This window comes from Rissa tridactyla, chromosome 15 (genome assembly GCF_028500815.1).
Source record: "Rissa tridactyla isolate bRisTri1 chromosome 15, bRisTri1.patW.cur.20221130, whole genome shotgun sequence".
Taxonomy (NCBI): Eukaryota; Metazoa; Chordata; class Aves; order Charadriiformes; family Laridae; genus Rissa; species Rissa tridactyla.
Window position 1 is genome coordinate 4,248,190 of NC_071480.1, and position 19,014 is coordinate 4,267,203.

Sequence of the window (19,014 nt, forward strand, 5' to 3'; positions counted from 1 at the left end):
ATCCTGCGTCCCCAGGTTATTGCTGGTCAGGTCCCGTCCTCCTCCGGCGAACAAGCAGAGGGGGAAGAAGAAGCCGAAGAAATGAAATCCCGCTGCAAAGCGCCGGCGAGCTCGTTGTCACCTGGCCGGTACCCGGTGGCACCTGCCATCGGGCCACGGAGATGGTGGCATCGCCCCAGGACCGTGGGTGCTGCGGGGTGGAGGAAGGGCAGGGGCGGAGGTGGGGGGGGGCGCAGGCACCCGGTCGAAAGGCAAAGTCTGGATAAGGCGAAAAAAAAATGAAATAAAGAACAGCGACTGCCCCCAAACCGGGCGCTTTGCCACCCAAAATTGGCGTGCCGGTGGCCCTCGGTGCCGGTGGCCGGTGCTGGCCCCCGGGGTGCCGCAAGGATGAGCTTGGGGACAGGGACGCTGTCATAGGGCTGTGCTCTCCGACTCCTCCTCCTCCTCCTGCCGGGTGGCCGGGCCCGGCCCCGAGAGTCTCTGCGGTGCCTCCGGCGGGTCCCGGCACAGGGTGGCATCCGGGGGGACGTGGAGGGAGGGGACCTCAAAACGGAGCAGACCTGCGGGAAGGCAGGGTCAGGGGGACGCGGCGGTGGCAGGACACCTTGCCGGGGTTGGTGCCATGTTAGTGCCGCTACCGGGGATGTCACCATGGGTCCCTGCTCTGTGCCACCGCACCCTAGCCGGAGCCTGTGACACCAGCCCCGATGTCCCCACTGTCCCTGCATGCTGCGTGTCCCCCAGGATGCTGACCGAGCAGGTGGCACCGCTGCGTGGGTGACACCGCAGCGTGGGTGACACTGCTGTCCCTTCTCCCAAGGGACCCGCGGGGTGAGGCCGCACGTGCGAAGTGACAGAGGTGACCCGCAGCCCGCGGCAGGCGGTGTCACCGCTGTCGCTTGCCGAGAGCGGAACAACCCACCCCCAGGTAGGAAAAGCTCTTCTGCCCGCGCCTGCCAGGCTCTGCTGCCAGCCCGGGCACCCTGCGGTGGGCAGCAGTTCCCCCAGCGCAGGGTGGGGGGCTGCACCCACGCACGGTGCGATGCCAGAGCTGCACCCGTGCCCAGGTGCGATGCCAGGGTGCAACACGCCAGTGCACGATGCCAGGGTGACACTGGTGCCAGGGTGACACTGGTGCCAGGGTGCGATGCCAGGGCTGCACCCACGGCAGGGTGCCATGCTGGGTGTGATGTCAGGGCAGCACTGGTGCCTGGGTGCGATGCCAGGGTGCAGTGCTGGGCTGCACCCATGCCAGGGTGTGATGCCAGGGCTGCACCGATGCCTGCGTGCAACGCCAGAGCTCCACCGGTGCGATGCCAGGGGTGCACCCTGCCATGCCGGGTGTGATGCTGGGGCTGCACCGATGCCCAGGTGCGATGCCAGTGTGTAATGCCAGGGATGCACCCATGGCAGGGTGCCATGCTGGGTGTGATGTCAGGGCAGCACTGGTGCCTGGGCGTGATGCCAGGGTGCAGTGCTGGGCTGCACCCATGCAGGGTACGATGCCAGGGCTGCACCCATGCCCAGGTGCAATGCCAGGGTGCAACACGCCAGTGTGCAATGCCAGGGTGGCACTGGTGCCAGGGTGCGAGGGCCGGGTGTGATGTCAGGGCTGCACTGATGCCTGGGTGTGATGCTGGGGTGCGGTGCCAGGGCCACAGCAATGCTGGGGTGCAATACTGGGGCTGCACTGGTGCCTGGGTGCGATGCCAGGGTGCGATGCCGGGTGTGATGCCAGGGCTGCACCAATACCCAGGTGCGATGCCAGTGTGCAATGCCAGGGCTGCACCAATGCCAGGGTGCAGTGCTGGGTGCGATGCCAGGGTGCAGTGCTGGACCGCACCGATAGCAGGGTGCAGTGCCAGGGCCACAGCAATGCTGGGGTGCAATACTGGGGCTGCACTGGTGCCTGGGGGCGATGCCAGGGTGTGATGCCAAGGCTGCACTGATGCCAGGGTGTGATGCCGGGGCTGCACCGATGCCCAGGTGCGATGCCAGGGCTGCACTGATGCCAGTGTGCAGTGCTGGGTGCGATGCCAGGGCTGCACCCACGCCAGGGTGCCATGCTAGGTGTGATGTCAGGGCGGCACTGGTGCCTGGGGGCGATGCCAGGGTGCAGTGCCAGGGCCACAGCAATGCTGGGGTGCAATACTGGGGCTGCACTGGTGCCTGGGGGCGATGCTGGGATGTGATCCCCGGGCTGCACCCATGCCCAGGTGCGATGCCAGTGCGCAATGCCAGGGCTGCACCCATGGCAGGGTGCCATGCTGGGTGTGGTGTCAGGGCGGCACTGGTGCCTGGGGGCGATGCCAGGGTGCAGTGCTGGACCGCACCGATACCAGGGTGCGGTGCCAGGGCCACAGCAATGCTGGGGTGCAATACTGGGACTGCACTGGTGCCTGGGGGCGATGCCAGGGCCGCATCAATGCCAGTGCCGCACCAAAGACAGGCTGCCTTCCTGGGGAACAGCTAGCCCCAGCTCTGCGAGGTGCCCGGGGACTCGCTGCCACCCGCACTGTCCCACCCTCCCCGCAGGCAGGACGGGCACACGTAGGAGCAGAGCCCCCATGGGCCAGAGCCGGGGGGGCTCCCAGCTGTGCCCGGCCCCACGCTCCCCCAGCCTCCGTGTCCCCTGGTGTCCCCGATGCCACCTGGCACTTCCAAAGCATCACCCTGAGCGCCCCCCTCAATCACCGCAGCCCCCACTGCTGCAGGGACACGGCGGGGGGGACACCAACAAGACGCAGGGACAGGGAGGTCAGGACAGCAGGAACAGTGGCACAGGCTTGTGGTGCTTCCCAGGGATGATGCCACCTTCCTGGGGACAGTTCTGCCTTGCCAGAAACATTGCCACCTTCCTGGGGACACTGACACCATCCCGGGGACATCACCACCCTCCTTGTGATGGGACCTTCGCAGGGACAGTTACACTTTTCTGAGGACATTGTCACCTTCCTGGGGACTCTGCCACCTTCCTGGGTACATCACCACCTTCCATGTAATGTTGCCACCTTCTTGAGAACATTGCCACATTTCCAGGGACATCACCACCTTCCTGAGGATGCCACCACCTTCCCAGTGACACTTCTAACTTTCTGGGGACTTTGTCACCTTCCTGGGGACACCACCACCTTCCCTGTGATGCTGCCACCTTCCCAGGGACATTGCCACCTTCCTAGGGACAGTTCCACATTGCCAGGGACATTGTCACCTTCCTGGGGACATCACTATCTTCCCAGGGATGTTGCCACCTTCCCAAGTACATCACCGCCTTCCAAGGACGCTGCCACCTTCCCAGGGACATTGCCACCTTCTTGAGTACATCACCACCTTCCTGGGGACACCATCACTTTCCCAGGGACATTGTCACCTTTCCCGGGGACATTGTCACCTTCCGGGGGGCACCACCACATTGCTGGGGACGGTTCCACTTTGCCAGGGACACTGTCACCTTCCTGGGGACATCACTATCTTCCCAGGGATGTTGCCACCTTCCCAAGTACATCATCACCTTCCAGGGACACTGCCACCTTCCCAGGGACATTGCCACCTTCCTGGGGGCACCACCTGCTTCCTGAGGATGCTGCCACCTTCCCAGTGACACTTCCCAGGGATGTTGCCACCTTCCCAGGGCCACCAGCACCGAACCCTGGGCCACAACCACCTGTCCCCCCCACCCCCCCACCCCCCCGTTGTGTCACTGTCCCCCGCCGAGCCCCCACCGCCGGGGTTACCTGTCAGCGCGCCGTCCCCGGGGCCCGTAGCGTCCATGCGGGGCAGCTCCGGGGGCGGGGGGGGCCCGGGGGTGGCCGGGGGGGGCTGGGGCGGGGGGGGCAGCGTGGGACGAGGCCGTGGCTTAGGGGTAGGCCGGGATTTGGGGGCGGCCAGGAGCGGGGGGGGCGGAGGAGGAGGAGGAGGAGGAGGCGGCGGCGGGGGAGAAGGTTGTCTGGGGGACAGGCAGGGCCCCGGGGGGGCGGGGGGGGGGGCCGTAGGGAGAGGGGGTGCTGGGGGGGGTGGGGGAGAGGCTGGCGGGGGAGGGCTGCCCCCCTCCTTGCTCCCCCGCAGCCCCCCGCGGCGGGATGGGCGCCAGCTTCTTGGCCACTGCGGGACAGAGACAAGGGGAAGGGGGGGGTCAGGGTGCTGGAGGGGGGGGTGTCACACAGAGAGGGGACACCCCCCCCCCACCTCCCACCATCCCCGGCCCCGCTCCTACCTTTGCGCAGGGCGTGCGGGCTCTGCTCGGCCGGCGCGGGGGGCGGCTGCTGCCCGCTGGGCGGCCCGGGGCTGCCGCGGTGCTGCCCGGCCCCCGGGGGGGGCTCCTTGGGTTTTAAAGTGCTGGGGAGGGGAGCGGGGGCGGGGGGGGGGAGGTGGGAGGGGAGAGATAGATAGGAGAAGAAACGAAATAAAAAAGAAAAGAAAGAAGAAGAAAATGAGAGGGGAGGGGAAAAAAAAAAAAAAAAAGGAATCCGGAAGAAAAAAAAAATAAATGAAAAAGGAAATAAAGTTAAAATTAAAAAAAAAAAAAAGTAAAATAAAAATTAAAAATGCAAAGAATGAAAATAAAAGTCATTTGCAAAAACAAAATCAAAAGCCCCCCCGAACAGAACAGAATGAAATAGTAAAGAGGAACGGAAAATTGAAATAGAAATTAAATAAAAATTAAAATTAAATTCGAAAGTAAATAAAAAATAAAATTATATTAATATAAAATGAGAATGGAAAGCATTTTTTAAAACCAAAAAAGAAAATTAAAAATGAAACAAAAATTAAAAATTAAAGAAAAATAAATAACAATAAAATAAATTTTAAAATATTATTAAGTATAAAAGAAAATAAAACCGAAAAAAAAAAAAGAGAAGGAAGAAGAAGGGAGAGCCGTGAGGTCCTTCCCGCACCCCCCCGCTCCTCCCGCTGCCCCCCGCCCCCGCACACCCAGGCAGGCGCAGGCAGCCCCCGGGCAGGGCTGGGGGTCCCGGGGGGTTTAAGTCCACCCTGGGCAGGTGTTTCTCAGCCCCCAGCCCCCTTGAGGGACCCACGACACCCCCCGCCGGACAACAGTGACACCCCCCCTCCCCGCCCCGTTTGGGTGTCCCCCCCCCACCCCCGTCGCCGTTACCTCGCCGGGCCGGGTCCTGCGGGCGGGCGGCTGCCCCGGGGGAGCGACAGGGCTGCGGGGAGGAGGGGGACACCGGGGGGGACACAGGGGGGGCAGTGCCACGGGGGGAGGCAGCGGCGAAAAGAGCAAGGCTTGGCGCCAGGGTGAGGGGCGAGCAGCAAGGAGGAGGAGGCGGGGGGAGGAAGGCTCCAGCTGCAGCCCGGCCAGAGGGGCTGCGCCCAGGGATGGGGACGGGGCCAGGAGACGGGGGACAGGGGGACCCGCTCCCCCCGGGGGCGGGGGGGGCTGGAGCCGCCATCCAGCCAGGCAGCCGCCAGGTCACCCCTGCTGCAAAATGTCCAGAACCACCATAGAAAAGCCAAAAAGAAAAATATAAAATGAAAGAAAAAAATAAATAAAAGAGCAGAAGCGTTGGGCGGGGGCGGGGGGGGGGGAAGGGAGAGGGGAGAGCAGCGGCGGAGCCCTCGCAGTGCCAAACCACCCCCCACCTCGCCCTACCCCACCACACCACCACCCACCCGGGGCTGCCACCCCCACCCCTGGGTGCACCCCGGGGCAGAGCGCGGGCGGCTGCAAAGTTCGGCTCCCCATTTTGGGGCAGAAAAGTGCAATTTAGGCTCGAGGGACGCTGGGCTCCTTTAGGCTTTTCCATGCACTTGCCTTCCACCTCCAGCCCAAATTTCCCTGCACTTGCTGCCAGCCGGACGCGGGACCGGCAGGAGATCCCCGAAGGCAGCACGGTTCCTGCAGGGCCAGCGGGATGGGGACATGGTGGTGGCTGCAGGGATGCGGAGCATCCTCTCCTCCCGCTGTCTCTGGAATGCTGCTCCTCTCCCGGGGATGCTGAGCATCCTCTCCCGCTGTCCGAGTGATGCTGAGCATCCTCTCATCCCGCTATCCTCGGGATGCTGCTCCTCTCCCAGGGATGCTGAGCATCCTCTCGTCCCGCTATCCTCGGGATGCTGCTCCTCTCCCAGGGATGCTGAGCATCCTCTCGTCCCGCTATCCTCGGGATGCTGCTCCTCTCCCAGGGATGCTGAGCATCCTCTCGTCCCGCTATCCTCGGGATGCTGCTCCTCTCCCAGGGATGCTGAGCATCCTCTCCTCCCTCTGTCTCTGTCGCACCCGTGGGGTTGTTCTGCTGCTGGATTCACACAGGGGGAAGATGCCCGGGTTGGGGACATGGGGATGCCGGTGGCTTACCTTGTTCGCTCGGCTCCCGGGGGGAAGCCGAAGCTGGTGAGAAGCGGGGAAGGGGTAGCTGAAATATCCGGCGATTGCTCAGGAATGGGCGAGTGGGGCGTGGTGGGGAGATCGGCGGGCGGCGCGGGGGGCTGCGTGGCCGGCGGGGTGGAGGACGCCTTGCGCACCCCCGAGGTGCCTCGGCGAGCCACCCACGAGGTGTCCATCACCCTGACGCCCATGCTGGGGGACACAGGGACAGGATATCAGCACCCGTCCCACGGGAGGGGACCGCCGGCACCGTATCCCAGCTCCTTTGGGGTGCCTGGTCCCTAAAAATGCCTCTTCCAGCGGAAAGCTGCTGGGGATGAGCCTCCACGGCAATAGGGCAGGGGTGGCAGTGCGGGACACGCTTGTGTCACCCACCAGCCACCTCTCCCTTCCCCAGGCACCAGCATCCTCCCAGCATCCTCCCAACACATTCCCAGCAACCACCCAGCACCCTCCCAGTGCCCTCCCAGTATCCTCCCAGCACCGCTGCAGAGGATACGGTACCTTTGGATTTTCCTAAGGCTGCATGGGCAGAAACACACCATTATTAGTATAAAAAAAACCCTAAAAGTCGACAGTGCGCAGGGTAGGAGCCCACTGCTCGGAGAAGGAGCTGCGACATCATGGGGCTTCGGGAGAGGGGGCAGGAGGGACACAGTGGGGACTGGGCAACACTGGTGATGGGGAGAGCTGGGGACATGTTTTGGAGGTGGGAAGAGCCCTGGGGATGTTCTTCCAAGATGGGGAGAGCCCTGGGGACGTTCTTCCAAGATGGGGAGAGCCCTGGGGACATATTTTTGGAGACGGGGAGAGCCCTTGGGGTGGGTTTCGGAGATGGGGAGAGCCCTGGGGACGGGTTTTGGAAATGGGGAGAGCCCTGGGGACATTTTTTTGGAGATGGGGAGACCCCTGGAGGTGTTTTCTGGAGCCAACCTGACCGGCTGTGCTCCCTGTGAGGTGGCATGGGGGGGGGCACATATAGGCTGGGAGGGGGAGCTTTCCCCAGGAGCAGAGCCCACAGACCTTGGGGACACCAGGGCACCCGACCCCATCACGGCACAGCCCCGGTGCCACGCCACAGGCCACCCCGCTCCCATCTCCAGCAGACTGGGGGCAGGCTTCAAGCCCCGGGCTCACGTGAGCATCCCCAAGAGCCCAGCATGGAGAGCAGGGGGTCCTCCCACCCCAGGACCACCCCCCCCAAACCAGCTCAGCGCCACCTCTCCCCCAAGGGGGACACCACCACCTCCCTCTCCCCAAACCCTGGCACCGCAAAGACCCTACCCATCCTTCTTGTAAAACTCCAGCATCATGTTGTCCGTGGCCACGCTGAGGGGCCGCCGCGCCTGGTCGTGCTGCCGGCGGTCGGTGTGGTCCATGTCCGGGGAGGGCATGGAGCTGTAGTTGGCGTTGTGGTTGACGTGCATGGGGCTGCCGTAGTTGCCCGTCACGTTGAACTCGATGTCTGGGGAAGGGGTGGAAAAAGAACAGAGGGGGACGTTGGGTTTTGTCTCCTCAGTGAGGAGTGGGATGGGGGGGGATCGGCGCTGCAGGAACGCTCGGGGGGGTCCCAGAGCAGCTGGGATAAGCTTACTGCTGTGATGAGTCTTAGAAGCATAGAATGGTTCAGGTTAGAAGGGGTCTTAAAGGCCTAGCTCCACCCCCCTGCCCTGGGCAGGGACACCTCCCACCAGCCCAGGTTGCTCCAAGCCCCGTCCAATGTGGCCTTGAACCCCTCCAGGGATGGGGCAGCCACAGCTTCTCTGGGCAACCTGGGCCAGGGGCTCACCGCCCTCACAGTGATAAATTTCTTCCCAATATCTCATCGAAATGTCCCCTCTTTCCATTTGAAACTGACCCCTCGTCCTATGGGTCACCTCCCTGATCCAGAGTCCCTCCCCAGCTTTCCTGGAGCCCCTTCAGGGACTGGAAGGGGCTGGAAGGTCTCCCCGGAGCCTTCTCTTCTCCAGGCTGAACCCCCCCAGCTCTCTCAGCCCGTCCTCACAGCAGAGGGGCTCCAGCCCTCCCAGCACCTCCGGGGCCTCCTCTGGCCCCCCTCCAACAGGTCCATGTCCTTCTTGTGCTGAGGGCTCCAGGGCTGGACACAGTGCTCCAGGTGGGGTCTCACCAGAGCGGAGCAGAGGGGCAGAATCCCCTCCCTCGACCTGCTGGCCACGCTGCTTTTGCTGCAGCCCAGGATGCGGTTGGCTCTCTGGGCTGCCAGTGTGCATTGCCTGCTCGTGTTGAGCTTCTCGTCCACCAGCACCCCCAAGTCCTTCTCCTCAGGGCTGCTCTCCATCCATTCTCCGGCCAGCCTCTATTTGTGCCTGGGATTGCCATGCCCCAGGTGCAGGACCTTGCACTTGGCCTGGTTGAACTTCATGAGGTTTGCACGGGCCCACCTCTCCAGCCTCTCCAGGTCCCTCTGGATGGCATCCCTTCCCTCCAGCGTGTCGACCGCGCCACACAGCTTGGTGTCATCGGCAAACTTGCTGAGGGTGCACTCGATCCCACTGTCCATGTCTCCAACAAAGATGTTAAACAGCTCCGGTCCCAGTACCGACCCCTTGCCAGATCTCTGCCTGAGCCCTCCCCGAGCCAAGGCAAGCAGAAGGAACCAACACAAATAAAAATGGGAGCTCATCGCCCCCTCCCCAGGGAGGGCCGGGGGGTCCCACAAAACCCATCCCACCCCACCATGGCCGCGGGGCACAGCCTACCTCCGGGGAAGAACCAGTCGGCGTGCTGGATGAGGGGCTCGATGATGCCCACGATCTGCAGCGAGACGGTCGTCATCATCTCCGTCATGTTCCTGCAAGGCGGCGGGCAGCGGCTCAGCAACCCCAGCCTTATTCCCGGTGGGATTTTGGCCCCAGACCCCCCCTCCCCGCCTTCACCCCCTTCCCAGTATCCCTCTGGCACGCTCGCTTTCCACCGGGATACCGTACCCGTCTGCCTGCGGCCAGAGGAGGTTGGGCCCCAGCACGATGGCCACGTTGCTCGGCGTCATTTTATTCGTGTCCTGGTACTCGGTTAGCTTGGCCAGGAATTTAATCAGGTACCTGGAAAGCGGAGCCAAGCCGCGTCGCGGCGTCAGGATCTCACCCTCTCCGGCCCCTCCCCGGCTCCCGCTGGCCCCAGGCTCACCTGATGTTGTTGTAGTTGGCTTTGGGCAGCTTCTCGCAGGCGCTCCAGAGAGCCTGCAGCCGCTTCTCCTGCTCCGGGATGCTGCGGGGAGGTGGGCGAGAGGTTCATCACCCCCCATCTCCACCCTGGGGCTTTCTGCCTGCCCTGCCCTCGGGGACCCTGCCAGACCCTCGGGCTGCCGTCAGCATTATATATGTAAATGAACTCCCAAATCCCGGCCAAAATGAGAAGGAAACCTTTCGGCTGCAGGTTGGATGCTGGTCCTCACCTCGCCTCTGTGCAGCGCCCCCTCCCAGGGTTTGCCTTTTGGGGATGTGTTTGCCTTGGAAGGGGAAATTACTGCAAACAGCCCCCCAGAACAACAGCCTGCTCCTCCATGTGCCACCCCTGGGGACCGTCCTCTCCATCGAGCCACCGCTGCCGCATCCCTGCCCTGCTCCGGCGCTCCCAGGGCAGGGGGGGGATGTGGTCAGACCTTTATTCAGGCACCAGTGAGGTGGGTCCCACTCTAAAAGGAGATGCTCCTCCTCCCAGCTCCCCCTGCCCCTCAGCCCTGACCCCCTCCCGTGGTGGAGCGGGCATGCTGGTACCACCTCAGCTGGCCCCGTCCTGCTGGCTTTGGGGGTTCCACGGCGCAGAGCACCCCAGCAAAGCCGCTGGGAACTCCCGTGGCCAGCTGTCCCCCGGGGTTTGCACACCCGTCCAGAAATGGCACCCGCGCCCGGCACCCAAGCGCTTGCTGAAAGATGCTGGGAGAGCTCAGCCACCTTGGGCAGGGTGTCCTGGACCACGATGGGGACATCAGGGGCACGGGACATCAGGGCCACCCTCACTGCCAGGACCCATGATGCTCAAGGAGCATCACAGGAACCCTCCCGACTCTCAGACCCCAAAAGAAACATCCCAAATGGTGTGAGCCACGTCAGAAATAACTCATGGCCCCCAAACCATGCATGGGGACCCAAGATGCCACCACTCGTGTCATGGAGGAACAGGGGAGTGGCCCCAGACTCACTTGGAGGCCTGGATCCACTCCTCGTACAGCTCGAACGTCATGAGGGGCTCCGGCAGCTCTCGCAGGTAGGACTTGAGGGCTCCTGCGGCACACAAGGAACACGGGGCTCGGCACTGCGGGTGGCACCGGCCAACAGGCACCAAGCGGTTTCCCTCCATGGCATTTTGGTTTGCATCCTTCCCAACCTCCCCACCGTTAGTCAGTCCCTCCAGCTTGGTGGAGCCCGTAGCATCCCCTGACCCCCAGCGACCACCTTGCCACCTCCACCTAGTCCCTCCTAGCGCCTCCCCCATTCCCTCTACCAGCTTTGCCTCCACCAGGCCTTCACTCAGCTCTCCATCACTCGTTTTTGCCCACGACTTTCACAGCTCCTTACACTGGGAAAAGGTTCCCATTGCAGTCAGTTGGAAACCAGGGTCCAATCCTGCACCTGTTGGGGAGCCCAGCCCAGGAGTGGGGCAGCTGACTGGCATTTAAACCAAATTAATGCTTAATAGCAGCCCCGCGGGCTTGGATCTGTGCTTGGAGAGGGGCTTAGCCACAGAAGAGGTACAGAGAAGATGGCAAGCTTGATAATAACACGCGTGAATCTTCCCAACACCCACTGCTCCTGCGGAGCCCCTCCTGATCAGCATCACCCTCATCAGTGTCACCGATGCCACCTCAGGTTACGATTGCATCCATGTTTTCTTCCTCGCTTGTGACCAAAAGTGCTGCTCAAGCCCTTGGCCGGGGAGGGGACATGCAGGTTGGGGTTGGTGCTCCTCAGTGGATGGCAAATCCTGAACGCCTCCACTTCCACCAAGAGCCGTATTTCTGCACATGAATTTGTCCCCCTGTATATTCTGTCTTTGCTGTTCAAAGGCGCTGGGACAAATCACAGAAGGGTTGAGGTGGGAAGGGACCTCTGGAAGTCATTTGGTGCAACCCCCTGCTCCAGCAAGACCACCCAGAGCAGGTTGCCCATGACCGTGTCCTGATGGCTTTTGGGTATCTCCATGGATGGAGACGCCACCACCTCCCTGGGCAACCTCTGCCAGTGCTTGGTCACGTGTATAGTGACTAAGTGTCTCCTGATGTTCAGAGAGAACCTCCCGTGTTCCAGCTGGTGCCCACTACCTCTGGTCCTGGCACTATCCACCATGGGAAAGAGCTCTGTCTTCTTTGCACCCTCCCCACAGGTATTTACATCCATCAATGAGATCCCCCTAAGCCTTCTCTGCTCCAGGCTGAAGAGTCCCAGCTCCTAGGAGTGATGCTCCAGGCCCTTCATCATCTTCATGGTCCTTCACTGGACCCTCTCCATGTACGTCCATGTCTCCCTTGTAGTGCCCAGCACTCCAGGTGTGGCCTCACCAGTGCTGAGCAGCGGGAAGGATCACCTTCCTCAACCTGCTGGCATCACTCCTCGTAGTGCAGCCCACGACACCATTCGCCTTCGCGTTGCTGGCCCATGGTCAGTTTGGTGTCCACCAGGACCTCCAGGGCCATCTCTGCCAAGCTGCTTTCCAGCTGGGTGACCCCAGCATGTCCTAGGGCTGCTTGTCCCCCGGGGCAGCACTTGGCCCTTCCCCTCGCTGAACTTCAGGAGGTCTCTCAGCTGAACTTCAGGAGGTCCCTCAGCCCATTTCTCCAGCCTGCCCAGGTCCCTCTGGGTGGCAGCACCACCCTCTGCTGCATCAGCCACCTCCTCCCGCTGTGGTGTCACCTGCCAACTTGCTGAGGGTGCGCCCAGCCCCATCACCCACGTCATTAATGAAGATGTTAATCAGGATCGGACCCAGTATCAACCCCTGGAGTACGCCCCTAGTTACTGGCCTCCAACCAGACTTTATGCCACTGATGACCACCCTCTGGATGCCCACGGTTGGCACTTGGGGGCCAGATGGGCCATCCCGCACACCACCAACCCCCCGCCCCGGGGCAGCCTCTACCTGCGATGGCGTGTGGGTCAGCCGAGTACTCCTGCACGTCCACCACGCAGCAGTCCAGGGCGGCTTTGAGCTTCTTCAGCTTGGAGGCCGATGGAGCGACTCGGAAGAGACCCTTCACAGAGGACACAGGAGAGTGTGGGACAAGCTTTGGGGCCGGCAATGTCCCCAAAGCCCCCTGGTTCCTCGTCCCCACCTTGGAGGCACCCATGTCCCCTTCCATCATGCCCAACCGAGGGTGGCAGGACACGGGACCCACCTCCTCCTGCATGCCGCACTCCAGCAGCATGGTCACGCACGCCTCCACGGGGAAGGCGATTTCCCGCCCGCTGACGGCCAGGTGCTCCTCCAAGGGCTTCCCGAAGGAGGGCTTCTCCATCCACGCCTCTGTGATGGGCAGAGGGGGTGAGAGGAGGGGGAGGACACAGCTGGGACGGTGGCGGATCCGGCATCCCCTCCCCAAAAGGCCCTTGGATCGCAGCGTTTCGGCAGCAAAATATTCCGTTTGGGTGTTGCTAAAGCAACAGGACCCTGCACCTCTGTCCCGGGCGGCTGGGGAAGTGCTTTTTAAAGATGAAATCCAAACAAAAGGTTTTCCAATCATCACACGGGACATTTCAAAGGGGCTGGATAACGTTTTCCGGGGAGAGCAATCACGGGCAAACCTTTGCAATATATTCCCCCTTCTTCCATCACAGTTTGAGGCAGGAATATTTCGTGGGATCGAGAGAAAAAAATAAAATACGAATCACTCCCTGCCCCGCTTGCTGCGGCGCCGGCAGCACCCCGAGCCCTGCCGTGGGGAAGGCGCTGCTCTTGGGACCATGCCGGGGGGCTTTCCCCGACCTCCGTCTCCCAGCCCAGCTCCTAAGGAGGGTGCGAAGCCCCAAGACACCCCCCCATCCCCAGCTCGGCGCTGGGTTCCCCCCGCCGGCGCTGCGCTCGATAGGGATATTTGGGCAGGTTTCCCTCCCTCCTCTGTGAAGGTGGCCGGATCCTGCCCCACTCCGTCAGCAAGTGGGATGGGGACGGGATGCCCCCCCCCCAGCACCAGGACAGGCGGGATGCAGCCGGGGCGAGCACAAGGAGGATGCTCAGCCGCAAGCCCGGCATCACGCCATGCCGCGGGGGTGACGCCGGAGCCGGCTCATCGCGGCGGCGAAGCCCCCCAACGTCTCCGGCGTGACACGGAGCCCCCGGCATCGCGTGCAGGAGAGGGACGGACCCCGCGGGCACTTACCCTGCTGGGCTTTGATTTGAGGCAGGACGTTCTGCAAAAGCGCTAAGGATTTCCGATGGTACTCTGCCTGCACCTCGATCAGCTGCGGGGTGGGGGGGGGGAGGGAGAGACGGCACCGCCTGTCACCCCCACGGCCAGGGACGGGGGGCAGAGGAGGCCCATGGGGACGGGTGGCACTTACGGTTTGAAAATAGTTTGCATAGTCTACTTCTTTGGCCACAAAATTGTACATGTCAGCTGAGAGCTGGTCCTGCGGAGAGCAGAGAATTAGTTGGCGTCCCGCTCCTGCCGCCCTGATGCCACCATGACGGCCCTTTCGGAGAGCACCGGGAGGGGCTGGCTCGGTGACACCAGGAGCCAACGTGCAGCCTGGCACGTTGCAACACCCGCTCGGGATGCGCTCGGGCTGCTGACGGTACGGCAGCACCGCGGGGGTTTGCTTTCTGCTGCCGTGCAAACGGCTCCGTCCTCGCCACCCCCCCCCACTTCCAGAGCCCACAATTAGCCCGTGCCTTGCAACGAGCTCGCTGGGAGCAGGAGCTACTTGGAAACAACCTGCCAGCCAAAGGCTGCGCATCCCGGCGGGCTGAACGGCGCAAATCCGCCCCAAATTAAACCCCAAATTTCCTCATCCCTGCCCCACACCGCACTGCGAGCGGCTCATTAGCCACGGGGCTAATTGCTGCGCAGCAAAGCTCAGCCGCTGCGGGGACATCCCAACCCCGCTGCAGGGACATCCCAACCGCGGGGCGCGGACCAGACCGCCGGAGCATCGGCTGCTTCTTGCTCCGAATGGGAACGAGCCCCTCGGCACCGGGACACGCATCCCTCTGCCCGCACACTCCCAAAATAGACTTTGCCCCTTCCCCAGTCGCTCCTTTCTGAGGATCCCCTTGGATAACTCAACTGGAGGAAAACCATCGGGGCTTTAAAACGCTGCGAGAACCTCCGGGTTGCAACACCCACCGCCAGCACGGTGAACGCACTGGGGGGGCAGCTCCTGGCCCAGCTGGTTTGCTGGGAATTGCATGGGGCTGTGATGCTGTAAGACAGAGCGTGTTTGGGATCGGATCTGAAAGGCTGGTTGTGCCCCAGGAGAAAAGAGCTGGGATTTGAGACCCACTCCCAGCCCCATCTCCCCCCCCCGAGCCCTGGAGCACCGGGTTTGCCCGGCCCTTTGCGTTTTCTGCCCCGGGGGAATTTAAAACCGCACAAAATTGCCTGTGGGGTTTATTGCTGAATCCCTCGGCCCGTGCCGAAAGCGCCGGCACCCGCGTCCCCCTTCGCTGGGATGCTTTTCCCACCCAACGTGACCAGCTGGGTGGGTCGTGCTCCCGCGGGGTGGCGGGGGGTGACGTGGCCGGGGTGGCACGTGTGGCCTCGGCACATGCCGGCGTTTCCCGTAGGTCTCTGTGCCGGGGCTGGGCGCACTCGGTGCTGAGCTCGCCGGCTCCTGCTGGGACAGGTCCCCTGGGAAGGGGATGCTCCCCAGCTCCGGTGGGATACGGAGGATGGGGACAGAGGAACCGGCAACGTCCTGCTTGGCTGCTGAGCATCACCCACTGCCACCAGGCTGTCTTTGGGCATGGGGACCAGCCCAGGAGGGTTTATCCCAGGCAATGGGGTAAGAAGAGGGTGAAGAAAGGGGTAAGAGGAGAGGCTGAAGGTTTTCCGCGGTACCCAGGATGCCGAGCTCCCCCCAGCCCAGCAAGGAGCGAGCCCCCCCCGGGTACCCTGCAAATCTCCACTCTGTTGGCCGCCTCCTCCATCTCCTCCCTGAGCGCGTCGGCTTTGGCACCCGAGGGCTGCAAGTTACTGGCCAAACCCGAGGACTTCACCGACTGCTGCCACCTGCGGAGAGAGGGCAGAGCTGGCCCGGGGGGGGACGGGGACCCACACGGGAGCGGGGGCCGGTTCCCAGCGGACTTGGAGGGCAGCCCAGGGCACCCCCTCGGCCAAAGCCACCGCGGTCCCCAGGGCTGGGCACCACGGAGACGGTCCCAACCCAGGCTGGGATGCAGCGTCCACTCCCAACCCCAACCACCCCCAGTCCCCGTAACTGGCTGTGCACACTCGGCTCTAATTAAGCAATTACTTTCAGCAGGAGAACGAGCTTCATCCAGGTGGGAGGAGAGAGGAAGGAGATGGGAGAGCCTGGACGTGGTGTTGGGAATACAGCCACCTCCCAGACCTCTCCCCGGGACACACCGTGACGTTGCGCGGGGTTTGGCCAACTCCAGTTATTTTTTAAACGGTTGCAAACGGCCCCAGGCAAAACCCAAGGCTGGGTCTTACCACAGCGTCTGGGACACGGGATGATCCCAAAGGACATCCCACATCCACCCCAGCGCCACTCTACAGCGGCAGGAGCACCCGGCTCTTTGCCATCATGTAACAACTCACCAAGGTAGAGAAAAGAGGAAAAAAATAAAGGTTTGTGCCAGAAAAAAACCCTCTTTTCTGCAGAGGACAGGCAAGGAAAAGGGATTTATGGATTCTGCAGATAAGGGCAGAAATCTTGGCTCGTTGCAGAGTTTGACTTCATGACACATGGTGACACGGCCCAGACGTATTGTCCCAAGGGAGCTGCGGCACCAGGGCTCCGGGACGTGTCCTCCCGGGTGCCACCCGTTGCTTGGTAATTTTTATTTTTTTACAAAGCAGCTTCGAAGCCGCTTCCTACCGTGTCCTGGAGGAGTCCATGTCCAGCACGAGCTTCGCCAAGTGCTTCCTCTGTTTTTGGATGTTCGGGATTTCCACCTGCAGCAACACACAGGGACGGGAGGAGATAAACATCCCTGGAGAGGCGTCGGGACTGCGACGCTGGGACTTCGGGCTGGTGCAAGCCGGGCGGGTAAGGATGCAGCTTCCTATTTAAACATCACTAGGGAGATGGCACAGCTCGTCCCTCCTCCGTGTCCCTCCCCGGGCCGCGCCGCCCCCCGCCAGCCCCGAGGGCAGAACCCGCATCCCTGAGAGGAGCATCCCTGGGGGATCCCGGCCTCCCGGCTGAAGGCAGGAGAGGGGCTTTCGGGGATGGCAACGCAAAGCTTCCCACGCACGGGCAGCGTTTGCCGAGGGATTTGGCAAAATAAAGCCGTGGTGCAGCCCTGCTCGCCCACCCCAGTAACACCGGCAGTGTGGTAAAGCTCTTGCTGTTTCTGCCGGGGAAGATAAAACCAGAACCAAGGCCGGGACACTTTGCAAGATTGTAAAAGGGGGTAAAAAAAAAAAAATCATTGGGTAAAATTGAAAAAGAAAGTTGGCAGCAGGGGGGAAAAGGAAGGGGGGGAAAAAAATAGCTCAAACGCCAACGGTATGTGTTTGGAGCTTGGAAAAGTGGGTCAGAAATAGGAGCGTCAGTGCCTCTGCCTTCAGGAGAGGCAGAGAAGAGCGAGAGCAGGGACCTGCCCCAGCAGCCAGCCCCGCTGAACGTGCAAATAGCGCCTGCCAATTAAAGCAATTAGCAAACAGCTCGCAGGGGGAAGGTCCTTCACAGGGGCCAGGAGCTAAATAATATGCCACCGAAACAGCGAACCCCAGGCTTGTTCGGGATGCCAGTCCCTGGCGCGGTGACCCCCGGCCCCGAGGCCGTCCCCACCAGCCGCTCACCTCGGCCAGCACGAAGAGGGGCTCGATGACGTCCCTCTCCACCTGCAGCTCGAAGTGGATGAGCTCCTGAGCCAGCTTGTCCTCCGCCTCCCCGCACAGCCGCAGCATCTTCCTGCAAGGGCAGCGGCAGGGCTGGGCGCCGCGGGGGCCTGGGGGGGTCATGGGCAGCCACCCTGTGCCCACCGGGGTGGGAGACGGGCACCCAAAACCCCTGGGGGGGGTGTCTCGGCAGCGGCGTGGGACAGCCCTCCCTTGGCTGAGGGCTGGAGGGAGGGTGGCAGCATGGGGACCGTGGGTGTCCGGAAAATCACATTCCCTAACTACTGTACCAATTATAGTCTGAAATTGTATGGACTTTCTTTATTTTTTTATATATATATATAGATATATATACATTTCACATTGTATACCGCATCACTAAAGGACCCCAGCTCATCACAAGGAGGAGAAGAGTAAAGGAAAACCCCGGGCTGCCGAGATCACTCCAGCATCCCAGCCCCTCCCACGCCGCCGTGAACCCCCCCCCTGTTATCCAGCATCCCCGATAAGAAACTGCAGCAATTCCCGGCAGCAGCGTCCCGGCATTATCCCGGCAGTGTCAATGCCGGGGAGTGTAGGGGGGGGGGACACGAGACACCCCTTACCCCAGCAGGGAGTCGTCACCCAGCACGGCCGATCCCTCCATCAAGCACTGCGCCAGCGTCGTCAGCGGCAGCTTCTTCTGCAAAGAGAGGGCTGCGTTTCCCACCCCGCCAGCACCGGCAGCCCCCCACCCCCCGCCACCCCCCCAGCTCTCCGGCATCCTCAGAGCCCCGCCACAGCCTCACCGAGCGCTTGTCGGCGTCCACGCCTTGCTGGCCCTGCAGACATGCCGTCAGCTTCTTGTGGGTGCTGTGGGAGACCTGCTTCACCAGCTCCAGGCGCTTCTCCACCTGCCGATGCAGCGGTGGCCGTCACCGGGGCATCCCGCCTGGTCCCGCACCCAACCCCCCCGCCCCTCCCCGGCCCAGGGACGTAAGGGACTTCTTACTTTTCAGTCAAAGCCATTTTAATTGCTGCTGTATCGGATGCAACAGCCCCGGAGCCCGACCCCTTCCCAGGGCAGGGATGCTTTCAGCAGGAGAAGGTGTCACCAGGCTGACGCTGCCCCATCTCAACCCCCCCCCACCCCGAGCAAGGCTGGGGGCCGCATCCAGAGCAGCCTCCAAAGCCCTTGTGTCCCAGGGCCAGGGCAGGAGGTGTCTGTCCCCAGCCACAAACCGGTCGCAGCTCCAACCCAGGGCTGCAAATGGCCTTATTTGCCTCCGCATTGATTAAATGAAGAATTTTCATCCCAAACCCCGGCGAGATGAGTCACTGAATGTAAGCAAACACGATCTGCCGAAACGCAGAGCTGAGAGGCTCGGGGAAAACACGGGAATCTCAACATCTTGGGAAACAATCTGGGAAAAAAAGAAATATTCCCTAAAGCTCAAAATCTCGGGAAATAATCTGGAAAAAAAAAGAAACAATCTGGGGGGAAAAAAGACCGGCTCCCTGCCCTGGGGAAGGAGGAGAAGAGCGGAGCTGCTCCAGCATGCGAGTCCTCGAGGCAGGAGGTAGGGAGCCACCGTAGGGATGGCAGAGGATGCTCTGCCTCAGCCAGGCATCACAGAGATCTATAATTTTTATATATAAATATTATTTTAATAATATATGTCGGCGTATACGTTGCAAG

The 19,014-nt window shown here is 62.0% G+C and overlaps 1 protein-coding gene across 1 annotated transcript in view; it reads right to left on the reverse strand.

The window, feature by feature from the left end:
- Positions 1-414: 414 nt before the first annotated feature.
- The window catches only part of ARHGAP44 (Rho GTPase activating protein 44), a 36,442-nt gene continuing 17,842 nt past the window's right edge, over positions 415-19,014 (reverse strand). Inside the window, 20 exon segments of the mRNA XM_054221967.1 lie at positions 415-563; positions 3,738-3,918; positions 3,920-4,104; positions 4,217-4,338; positions 6,323-6,544; positions 6,857-6,874; positions 7,637-7,817; positions 9,073-9,164; positions 9,301-9,414; positions 9,500-9,580; positions 10,515-10,596; positions 12,449-12,560; positions 12,705-12,832; positions 13,686-13,767; positions 13,867-13,935; positions 15,419-15,536; positions 16,369-16,445; positions 17,298-17,409; positions 17,942-18,018; positions 18,125-18,229. Coding sequence (XP_054077942.1) covers positions 415-563; positions 3,738-3,918; positions 3,920-4,104; positions 4,217-4,338; positions 6,323-6,544; positions 6,857-6,874; positions 7,637-7,817; positions 9,073-9,164; positions 9,301-9,414; positions 9,500-9,580; positions 10,515-10,596; positions 12,449-12,560; positions 12,705-12,832; positions 13,686-13,767; positions 13,867-13,935; positions 15,419-15,536; positions 16,369-16,445; positions 17,298-17,409; positions 17,942-18,018; positions 18,125-18,229 — 2,307 coding nt within the window.